Raw genomic sequence first — 11670 nt, 5'->3', positions numbered from 1 at the left:
ATCTGAGTTTCTCCTCAAGAGTAATTGGTCCCCTCTTCTTCTTCCCACCATTAGCAGGAGACACAGAAGGGCATTTCTGTGACGTTATAGATACATAAAACACAACCATGTGACAGATTGGAGGATGCGGATCACTGTCGCTGCCGAGCATCGCGCGAGAGTATCGCACCACATATTGCTTGCCGGGGAAAAATTCAAAATTCGAAGTACAGTTTCTACTGAATGTCTATTGCCATCTCACCCTCATAAAATTGAAAAAATCAAAAGCTGCACTATCGTAAATCGGGGACCACCTGTATCACGCATCTGCATCTATGTCTTTCTTCCTGCTAATGTAATGCACACATTGTATATTCTATGACATGTACACCGCTTTGGAGAAAAGCATCTGCTAAATGAATAAATGTAAATGTCAGTAGGGGCACTCATCCTCCTCATCCCTCCCCATGTTACACTTTTATCTGAAGCATATGATATTTATGCAAGAAACTTTGAAAACACATGCATGTATGCTTAAATTTACACTTGTAAAGACACACACACAATGCACTGGGATGAGTCATTAAAACAAACTGGTTTGTATGAACTATTTACTATAGTGTTTTACAAGTCCTGTGATAATGCCAATATACCATAAATATAAAAACTTAAAAAAAAGTCCTTTACAGTGAATGTGGATATATTTGGTTTACAGTAACAAAGCATACAAAAATATAAAACTTTGTGTCCCATACTTCCAATAGTAGATTCTCCCTTCTTGGATGTTAAATCTGAAGTTCTGTATTTGAGACAGCAAGCTAATGAACTTTTCAATAAATGTTTGACAAAGCCTTGATAACAAGGAATCCAGTATCCTTTGATGAAGGAATAATCTTGCTCCATTCCCCCAGTTAATTCATTTTTTTTAGTCCTTCCACAAAACATGTTAAGTTACTTTGAAATTTAATACTCATCAGCAATTAGTTTGGTTCACTAAATAATCAACAATATTTGACAATAATCAGTCTCACATTTATGTAATTACATTAGAAATTCTTTGTAGATCAGACAACATGAGATAACTAGGCATCATAGACCTAAAACCACAAAGACATGAATGAAAAATAACCGCATTAAACATTAATGCCTCATATACTTTCAACAGCCTGTCATTTCAGGCATTGATTACAAGACAGACAAAAACTGGACTGTACTTCATATTTGTTCACCTTTGGCATTATACATAATAAAAATGTTTTTTCTTTTTTTTTTAAAATCATATAGCAGAACATTTTAGTCTGTAAAAATACTGATTTTAAAGAAAGGTTCAACTGAAAGATTTAACTAAACATCAGCTAAATGAATAAATGTAGTTATTTACCTTCACTTGAGATGTATTTAAGTGCTATTTAATCCTTACTTCACTTAAAAAAAAAAATCTCAGAATATACTCTTTATCCACATTGCCCTACAATTTCAGTCAGATTATAAAATTCTGTTCTGTTTCACTTCTTTAACGAAGTCATACTGCGAAATACAAAGTTTCTTGGCATTCTTGGAAATGATAGAGGATGTTGTTTACTACATGCCTTCTTTTTGCTGAAAAGCACTTTTTCCTAGTGCACATACAGTACTTCCTAGAATATTCCAGGAAGACTTAAGGAAAGCTAAAGTTTAGTGTTTTTTTCTGTCACCCAGGTGTGTTCACATGGTTCCACTTCAAGCGAACTTTCGATCCCTTCACCTTCCTGTGTGACAGCAGCATCCCTACTGGCTGAAGAATTTGGAGACCCTTCATCTTCATGTTCTGGCCGGGCAGCCGGCAAGACCGTGGGCACTGTGTTGAAGGTGATGAACCCCACGGTGATCACCACAAAGGACACAATGTACAGGCCTGAGAACTGTGGGAAGGTGAGAGTTTTGGGGGAGTCAAACTGGAAGGACATAATTTATTACAGGCAACATTATAACTGCACCAGCATATAAAAAATGACATTCTACATCAGTGAACAAAAGCAGGACCATTTGCCTTGTTATAGAACTTTGTCCTGCTATGGGTATCTTTACTCACAGTGTAGTGAAAGAGGAAGAGGCCACAGAAGAGGCTGAAGAGATCAGCGGTCAACAAGGAAAGGTTGACAGCTGTAGCACTGGTCAACCTGACTACCACGGGCATGCAGCTGTAAAGCAGGAACATGCAGACTGTGTAGGCTCCAAACAGCAGGACTGTGGAAATACCAGATCAAGATTAGTATCTCTCTTTCTGAATGGTCAGAGTGGCTCGTTAGACAATTAAAACTGAGCAGGGTACCTGAACACAAAAGTTGTACTTTATCTATCCTTTCTGTAATGTATATTTTTATTTAGTTCAATCTAAATACATTCTAAATAAGTTTAAAGAGCACTCTCCTCACATAGTGAAACAGGACTTACTTTAACCATTAAAATACAATATTTTCTATTTTTATGCAGCTGACAAATAACCATGCAAATAAATTCCATGTTCACTAGCACCTTTATTTACAGAAAAAATGTATTCCTGAGAACTGTTTGTAAGAGACAAAAATTGCCATATAAATTGGAAAAATAAGGCCCAGAGCCAACGAATTTCACTCAAGAATGTTAAACTATTACCAGAATATATAAAAAGCATAAACTTATTTCACTACTTAACACTGGCTATAATTACACAACCAGGGCCTGACATTAACTTTTTGGCTCACCGGCCACTGTGGCTAGTGATTTTCCAAAGTCACTAGCCAGTCAGCATTTTTACTAGCCAAAATGGAGACTGGTAACTGGAGACTGTAACTGCGTTTTTTGATCATTTATTTGAACAAAAATGAGTTTAGCTGTACACACTGACAATAGTATTATATGTAAACTAAGTTATCTGGTCTTTTCATGCCCTTAATATGCTGCCACATTTTCAACTTTTCTTCCCTCCTTCTCTTGCTGGAGTCTAATGCCAAAGCACCCAATAGTATGTGTGCGCACATTGTGCAGCAAGTGCTCATGGGTGTTGTAGTATTATTTAGGATGCCATTAAGTTGATTTGAATTGTCTAAGCAGAGTTTTGTGAACTACATGTTTTTTTCATGTCATCAAAATGTCACCCGCCAAAGTGGCTAGTAGAGGTGATGGAGTTACCCACCATTGCTGTTTTCTACGTGCATTTGGCGGGTGTTAATGTCAAGCCCCGTACAAAACCCAGCAAGACAATTCTATCGGTAGAACTACACTGGAAGGGCTGTATCCTGCTTTTATTGAGATATAAAGCAAAATTTAGTGGAAAATAATTGTAATCACTACAATAAGAACCAAACCCACAAAATAAAAATATTCAAGACAAAAATATGACACTTATGTGAGGCTTCTGCATAGTTATGTGGGTATACGAGACCTGAGACAGAGGCTTGTATGGTGGCTGTGATGTGGTTTACGCTTTTTCTGTAGTCTTCCATGTCCTTCATTTTGAGGATGTTATTGCTCTGTATGTCATGTTTTTTGTATTTGAAGTCCATGTTTTGGGTGAACTGAAATATCTATCTGTCATTCGCGTGAGTATAACGGTATGAATGACTGGATGGCTGCATGGATATTCTACACAACTTGTAATATAATGTAACAATGTGGCACGGCACTTTAGATGAGTAAATAATTGAACAGTTAAGAACACATATTTAACACTGTAAGGAGCCTTGTACCAAAGACTACAGTTAAATGCCAATTGTCAATAACAATAATAATAATAATAATAATAATAATAAGAAGAAGAAGAAGAAGAGGAAGAATAACAATAACAGCTTTACTTACTAATTTCCCAGTTCCAAGAGATCTGTGTCAGTGCACTGTACTCAAGAATGCTCCTGCAACATCAAATGCAACACCAAAAATGGTTTATTTATGTTTGCTTAGTACAATGACCAGCCTGGTAATATCCTATTCTTATTATAACCGTAAAATGGACAAAACTTACAGCTGAATTCCACTGATAATGGTCCCAAAGAGTCCAATCATGCCAAGGAACTCCACCCTTCCCAGGTTCTTCACGGTGTACTCTTGGCACACGTTAGAGACCGCATACAAGGTAGCACTAATGAGCACCAGGCCATCTCCCAGCAAGATATCGCTGCCTATGGAGGGAGGAAACACACAGTAAAGAACTGGACTGAAACACTAAACTAACTGATATGTGTTCTACAAAAAGATATGTCCAGAAAGCATTTCTGTCTTACAGTTGACGTGTATGAAGGAGGCTGCCATTTTAAACTTCAGGTATAATACTGCTGAGAAATCATGCTCATTTTGAATGCAGAGCAATGATTTCTACAAGGTAAAAAGTTGTGTTGTTCTACATAATCTCTTCAATAAAACAGTATAATAATGGACTCTAACAATGGAATTTTCTCTCTGGTTCATTAAACACTGTAGTCTTCTATTCACCGGATAATTAAGTATAAAAGGGAAGAAATTATCTGCTCTGAGATGGTGAGCTGTCAGATTCCTATGTTACATTCACTAAACCTTTGGGTTTAGCAATAATCTTGGGATTGTTCTTTTGAACTTTGGATGTCCTAAAGCCAGGTGCCTAATAAGGCCTGCATAGCAGTCCTGAAAAGCAGCTTGATTCACACACAGACGCGCGCACGCACACACACACACACACACACACACACACACTGTACTCTTTAACTACCGACACTGAAGAAGCAAAGGAGCTGGCAGCATTTATCAAAAGAGACACTCAAAACATGAAACATAAAGGGAAATTGGATGAAAAGGATGAGAAAAGAGAAAATACAGTCTTTTTGTTTTGAAAAGGGGGCTCAGTACCATGTCATCTTCGATAAAGCTGCCAGCTGAGCAAGAAAGAAACTATGTTATGTAATAACAAAGGTCCTTAGAATCATTTCTAAACAAACCATGGGTTACAATCACTTACTTGACCCCTGGTCCCGTCCAGCTATCAAGTCAGCTCCAACCATGGCACCCACCCCCAGCAAACACACAGCCACACCCACATAGTGTACAAGCTTGAAGCGGGTCTTCAGAAAGATCCAGGAGAGCACCATCAGCACAGGGATCACAAAGCAGTCCAGCAGCTAGATGCAGGACACCAAGACCAGACTGATTATTCTAATGGAACCACAACTTTACAGAAGCATTCAAGAAGAGGATAAAGGATATACTGTTTGACAAAACACAGAGTTCTAACCTGTATACTTGTTAAAGTGGTGAACTGGTATGCCTTCACTACCGCATAGTTTGCTTCAACATCAGAAATGCCCACCAGTAGGTATTTCCACCACTTTGTCTTTAGTATGTGCAAAATATTTCCATCCCCTGTGTTAAAAGAAAAAGCAAAAACAAAGGCTCATGGCAATTATTACTCAGAAGACCGTTGAGAGACAAATAACTACCAACACCTTTGCAGCAGGAAGCTTATATAAACTACACAAGTAATTGGACTATTACACAGGATAAAGGGGGGTGGTCAGATAACTCTCACATCCAAAACAGAACCTAATAAATGTAAGCCACAAATACCCTTCATCCGGAAATCTCTTAATGCAGTCTGATTTAGAGTTTACCCGGACATTTGTCTACCATGCCTAGAACTTCAATTTCATACACAAGATTTATGGCTCTTTGAATTTTGGAGGGTGAGCAAAAACATCTACACCTGCTTTCAGGAATGCAAATTTGAGTGGTCAAGGAAGGTTAAATCTATGACTACTGCTGGGTCACACAGAAAAAGATCCTGCTCCACTAAGGTATTAATCTGTATTAAACACCGAATCTGTGCTTCCAAAGATCATCTTTAAGCTCAGTTTTTAAAAAACTGCTCAGCGTAAAACATCAATGGCCTCCCTTACCCTTTCTGAAGGATAAAGTGGTTGTGTAGGTGAGGAGGAGGAGAGCATAATTCATGAAACTCTGCAGCATGGGGGTCTCCACCTTTCTTTCAGCAAGATACTGACAGGTGATTGCTGTCCCACAGATCAAGAGTGACAGTCCCTGGCCCATAGCTAATGTCTTCAGAAGCTGCCTGGGGAAAGACAGACAGTCCTCATGTGAGATCACATTAGCATGCCTACGCTCATAGTCATCAAACACGTGCAGAGAGGCGAGTTTGGCTTCTCACTGGACGTCCAGTTACAAAGACATGCACCCAGGGGGGAAAAAAAAAAGAAAAACTCACACACAGTACAGAGTTGAAGGACATTTCTGTGTTGAGACTTCACTAGGTCAAGGCAACATGGAATACTTTCAGACACTGGACAAAATGCTAGTCTTCATGTGACATAAAAATGAATACATACAGAATACTTTAAAGCCCAAATGTTCTCCCAGTGAAAATTTAACATGCCAGTTTGTCTGGACTATATCCCTTCACACATACTGTATGGACAGGGTAAGTGAAGTGTTTGCTCACCATGTGAAGATTTCTTTTAGTTTGAAAGTATTCAGTCTGCATATGAATGTGCCTCTTCCACTGCTGGCAGATGGCAGGGCCAGCTCCTTGACACTCATCTTCTTCCGTAGCAGAGCTAGAAACAGTTACAGTAAGAAAAAGGACAGTGAAAAAGGAGTGTCGTCCAGTGGACTAAACTTTAGAGCAACCAGGCTGAATAATTAACCGGCAGCGTCCAAGCTGAAGTGCAGGGAGAGCAGGGGCTGTAATCTTCCTTGGAATTTGAGCCTTGTCAGAACCAGCAGCTGAGTGCAAGCGCCACAGAGGAGGGGCACTTTCCCACAGTGCTTTGGCTCTTACATCTCTGGCCTCTGAACTTCAGATAAGTCTTTCTACCAGACGACTACCCCCAAGCACCTTAACAGGTAAGCGCTCCTCTGTAACAACAGGAACACAGACTGATACACCGTCACCAAATCCAAAAACCTTACATTTTAAATCAACGTTTCGCCGACGTTTGCTAAAGCGTTTATATTCATAGCCATGTAAGACATTTAAGAAAAACACACATATAATATATATAACTGACTGATGTGTATGAGGACTGGTGTTCTGGAAAGCAACAAGTTTAAAATAGGCACTTTCACCCAGAAAAGTAGATGTTAGACGTCTACTAGCGGGCAAGGGATGTTTTACATGAATTCTATGCTTTCTAAAAGGGTTTGCTAGACATAGAAACTTTGGGAAAACAGTGACAGTGTGTGAAAACATGCTTGATGTATCGTGTTGCTGGAATGTGATGTATATATGAGACGTTCTAGTGACAGTTTAGCTCAACACGTTCAGAACGTCGTACGGATTCCACATCCATAACGCGACGGAGACGTTAATTTACGGTCGTATCGCCGCGAACCCGCAAAATAAACAGTAAGAACTGATCATGTACTCACGTGACCGGGAATGACAGTCTCCCTTTTCACTGTCATTTAAACTTCCCTTTGGACGAACTTCGTGTTCGGCCAGCATCATCCGCACCGCTGCTCCACGTCAAAATCGACACAACGTTTTGTTACAACTTAAAAGTGGAAAATCTCAGGTACATATATACATGATGATCATGATATGATACACGATGTCTCTGTGCTGTACTCAACAAATCTGTAAATTACATGAAGGGATAAAACTATATTTACTGTAATTATTTTTCATTACATGGCTCATGATTGAATCTTCCACCGCTGTAGAATTAAAATATCAAAACACCGAACTTAATGGAAAAGATGCGAGCGCGAGGACAGAACATCCGTCCAATCGACGCGCGTGGCTTCGCGCACGTGCCGGCCACGATGAGACCGGGTCGTCTGGCGCGTTAAACTAGTACCTGGTATCGTAGTCACACCAACGAATAAAACTGCCCATAAACTAAGGAACGACAATTCAAGCAATTAGAAGTCAAGTTATTTTTTTTTACAAGAGTCTCAGAGATTACCTCCTGTACCGAGAACAATATCGTTTGTCTCAGTAAGACAGTAGTATCAGATCTCAACAAAAGAGCTAATCATGCTAATAGCCGCAGAGACAGTAGCATGATGATGCCGTCAACTAAAAATACGATTAAATAGTAATATGTATTGTACCTGTATAGCTCAATTGTTGCCTTCCATCCATTTTAAGTTCGCTATTGCTAACCTTGAAGAAAAATATAAATCATTTTATAGCTTAATCATGTGTATACATCAAAAAATCCATCCAACCGCATAAAACCGACTCTCCGCTTTGGAAACTGTTCTTTCATTTTATTGGACGAAATAAGAAAATCCGGGCGCTATCGTGCCTTGTGATTGGATATTCAATCAATCAGTCAAAAAAGCAGTTCCGCACTATTTAGTAGTGCTGCATCTCAACCAAACTCTACCGTGGTGCTGAAGTGACAACTCCTTCCCCATAGCAAGTAGTGTCTGGTGATCACGTAGGTGGAGTTGACTACTACTACGTTGTTCACTGCTGGTGTCTGTAAAAGTCCTCGGGTGAAACTACGTCATTGCCAAAAGAAAAGGAGAAAAAGATTGTCGACAATAGTTGTGCGTTTAAACTAAACTTCTACCCGTTTATTCGTCATTCGCGTATCACTATCCTCACGGATCACAGGAGGGACTGACATGTTAAATTACAAAGCACTTAAATACACAAGACGTGGCAAGAAAAAGGAAAGGATGATGTGATATCTGCAGTAATGCCACATTTGGACGAACACGCTGGAAGTAAATCGTCACAGTGGCGCAACATTCTTTTAAATCTTAGTGCTTAACCTTTTTAGATGCTGTGTTAGAAACGCAAAAAGAACGCGTGTGAGCAGAAAGTCGTAAACGTCGCAGGTATCGCTTTGTTACTGTGTTTTGCTTCGTCAGTGACGTACGTACGCATTTACTAAATCTGTTGTTTGATTGCCTAGTCATGTGCCGTGCCCAGCAGTGTCATTAATTTTCAGATTAACTGGGATGTTGCGATGGAAGCAATTTGGATTTACCAGTTTAGATTAATTGTGATCGGAGATTCGACAGTTGGGAAATCTTGCTTGCTGCGTCGATTCACCGAGGGGAGGTTCACCGATGTGTCCGACCCGACGGTGGGGGTTGACTTCTTTGCCCGCTTGGTTGAGATCGAACCAGGCAAGCGCATCAAACTCCAGCTGTGGGATACTGCAGGCCAGGAGAGATTCAGGTATTCCATCAAAGTTTTCTTTTTTTCCCCTAGTTCCATGACAGTTTAATTAATGTCGTGCGCGAAAAATACTGAGTTTTTCAAAAACAAACTTTTTTCACCTGCTGAGATTTACTGTGTGTGTGTGTGTTTGCTCAATTATCTACTTTAAAACGTTACATGTAAAGCACATTAGCGTTTTTAAAACACGAAGAAAACAAACGTAATCGTTTGGATCCGAATACAAAGCAGTTAATTGTTTGTAATAATAGGCTTGTTTCTTCCTGATCCTTTCATTCATTGCAGGTCCATAACTCGCTCCTATTACCGCAATTCAGTGGGAGGTCTGCTCGTCTTTGACTTGACCAACCGGCGATCTTTTCAGCACCTTAAAAACTGGCTGGATGAAGCCAGAATGCACATGCAGCCTTTTCAGACGGTATTTATGCTTGTGGGCCACAAATGTGACCTCGGGCACTTGCGGCAGGTGACCCGAGAGGAAGCGGAGAAAATGGCCTTAGTGTTTGGGATGAAATACATAGAGACGTCTGCGAAAGACGGGCTCAACGTGGAGGAGTCTTTCACCATCCTCACCAGGGACATCTATGAGCTCTTGAAGAAGGGCGAAATATCTATTAAGGAGGACTGGGAGGGGGTCAAAAGTGGTTTTGTGCCCAATGTTGTACACTCCTCAGAGGAGGCGGTGAAACCCAGACGAATGTGTCACTGCTGAGCGACGCAAAGATGGACAGGCTTCACGATCTGCAGCCAAAGATCAGAGATGCCTAATAGTGCAATTTTGTTTTCATTTCATTTGCACAGACAGAATAGGCCGAGCTGTTCTCCGAGACAAAGTAGCATAATCTTGGGACCAGCCTGGTCACTGCCAAGTATACGCACTTATTTCTAGCAATTATTTGCTGTAAAACAGTACTGTTAATACAATAAAAAGGATAATGTAACCTGCGTGTAAATATGTAGTGTAAATACTGTAAAAAAATCCTGTATATTTAAATTACCTTAGATTGAATGCATTGTGCCTCAAGTAATTATTGAAAGCAAAAACAACCTGGAGCCAAGGTGATTTAAATGGGCCAAAGGATTTTTTGATAATATCTGTGCTTTTTGACTGTAACAGGAACAATTTATACTTACAGGTAATATTCCATTGCTTTTTAATTTTGCAGTGTAAGAATATATAAACATTTTATTTTAATAAAGTGGTTGTTGACATTGGTTGGTTGGTATTTGGATTTAAGATACAGGTAAATCAAGATTTCAGTACTCTACATGTAGGAGTAGAGAGAATCAATCACAGAACTCAGTAAAATGTGTTTTTTCCATTGTAAAATAAATGTACTGTAATTGTCATTGTAATACAACTGCAATACAACAAATATTGCAGTTTCATTGATAAATCTGGTAGGCCATGTATATTTGTCTAATATGGAGACATGCTTTTGTCAAGATACTAATGCATACACTTTAATACCAATTATTATTCATTGTCACAAATTTAAAATAAACATTACATTGCTTGCTTGCAAGTTTGTTGTGTCATTTTTTGGGTGTCAAATTTCACTCAAATGACAGATAAATATTAAAAATACCGATTTTATTTGAATTTCACCATATAAAGCCTTTATTCAGCCACTAATCTGGCATTATTTTTATTTGCTTGTGCATCTTATATTATTAAAAAAAAAACATTGGTAGGAGGGTATCAGGATTTGTCTATCCTGTATTTTGTGCGCCTACTTGAACGATGAACCTCGGTGCAGCAAGTGGTAGGTGACAAACTAAGTTTACTTGAGTCACATGTCTGCAGCTATGTCTCTTTCTCTTAATGTAATGCATAAATTGTACTTTTGCTGAGATTTACGTCGCTTTGGACAAAAGCGTCTGCTAAATGAATAAATGTACTGTAAATGTAATTAAACTGCATCTTCTAAGTTTAACTTACACTCGATCAATGTAATAGCCTATACTTGAATACACACACACATTTTCTGAACCGTTTGTCTCATACGGGGTTGTGGGGAGCCGGAGCCTACCTGGCAACACAGGGTGGAAGGCCGGAGGGGGAGGAGACACACCCAGGACAGGACGCCAGTCTGTCGCAAGGCACCCCAAGCGGGACTCGAACCCCAGACCCACTAGAGAGCAGGACCCGGTCCAACCCACTGCACCACCACGCCCCCCCTACTTGAATATCAATATCAAAATAGTAATACTGCAGTTAATCCTTACATTGTGTCAGCATACATTATATGGAAATACACACACACACATTTTCAGAGCCACTTGTCCCATACGGGGTCACGGGGAACCGGAGCCTAACCCGGCAACACAGGGCAGAAGGCTGGAGGGGGAGGGGACACACCCAGAACGGGACGCCAGTCCGTCGCAAGGCACCCCCAGCAGGACTCGAACCCCAGACCCACCGGAGAGCAGGACTGCAGTCTAACCCACTGCGCCACCACGCCCCCTATATGGAAATAATGTTTCTTTTATTGTTTCGGCTAAAGTATGAAAAACAAACGGGGAAAATGATCACCACGAGTACAAAGACA

General features: G+C 39.9%; 2 protein-coding genes across 4 annotated transcripts; one reads left to right on the top strand and one right to left on the bottom strand.

Moving 5' to 3' along the window:
• Positions 1 to 1365: 1365 nt before the first annotated feature.
• Positions 1366 to 8994, bottom strand: LOC108921273 (solute carrier family 35 member F2-like). Of its 3 annotated transcripts, none has more exons than XM_018730679.2 (10): positions 8925 to 8994; positions 7348 to 7434; positions 6419 to 6533; positions 5859 to 6031; positions 5198 to 5325; positions 4925 to 5084; positions 3959 to 4115; positions 3796 to 3848; positions 2051 to 2205; positions 1366 to 1880 (listed from the first exon to the last, which is right to left on the bottom strand). In XM_018730679.2, exons 2-10 carry the CDS (start codon positions 7424 to 7426, stop codon positions 1647 to 1649), a joined length of 1254 nt encoding a protein of 417 aa, XP_018586195.1. In that variant the 5' UTR covers positions 7427 to 7434; positions 8925 to 8994; the 3' UTR covers positions 1366 to 1646. The 3 variants fall into 3 exon arrangements, with proteins under 3 accessions (XP_018586195.1, XP_018586193.1, XP_018586194.1); XM_018730677.2 differs by lacking the exon at positions 8925 to 8994 and adding an exon at positions 8035 to 8175; XM_018730678.2 differs by lacking the exon at positions 8925 to 8994 and adding an exon at positions 7887 to 8077.
• LOC108921275 (ras-related protein Rab-39B-like) lies at positions 8350 to 10213 on the top strand. Its single transcript, XM_018730688.2, has 3 exons — positions 8350 to 8772; positions 8886 to 9118; positions 9404 to 10213. The coding sequence occupies exons 2-3, from the start codon at positions 8904 to 8906 to the stop codon at positions 9828 to 9830; spliced, it is 642 nt and encodes a 213-aa protein (XP_018586204.1). The 5' UTR covers positions 8350 to 8772; positions 8886 to 8903; the 3' UTR covers positions 9831 to 10213.
• Positions 10214 to 11670: the final 1457 nt, after the last annotated feature.

This window comes from Scleropages formosus, chromosome 4, assembly GCF_900964775.1.
Source record: "Scleropages formosus chromosome 4, fSclFor1.1, whole genome shotgun sequence".
Taxonomy (NCBI): Eukaryota; Metazoa; Chordata; class Actinopteri; order Osteoglossiformes; family Osteoglossidae; genus Scleropages; species Scleropages formosus.
This window is presented reverse-complemented; position numbering and strand designations above follow the sequence as displayed.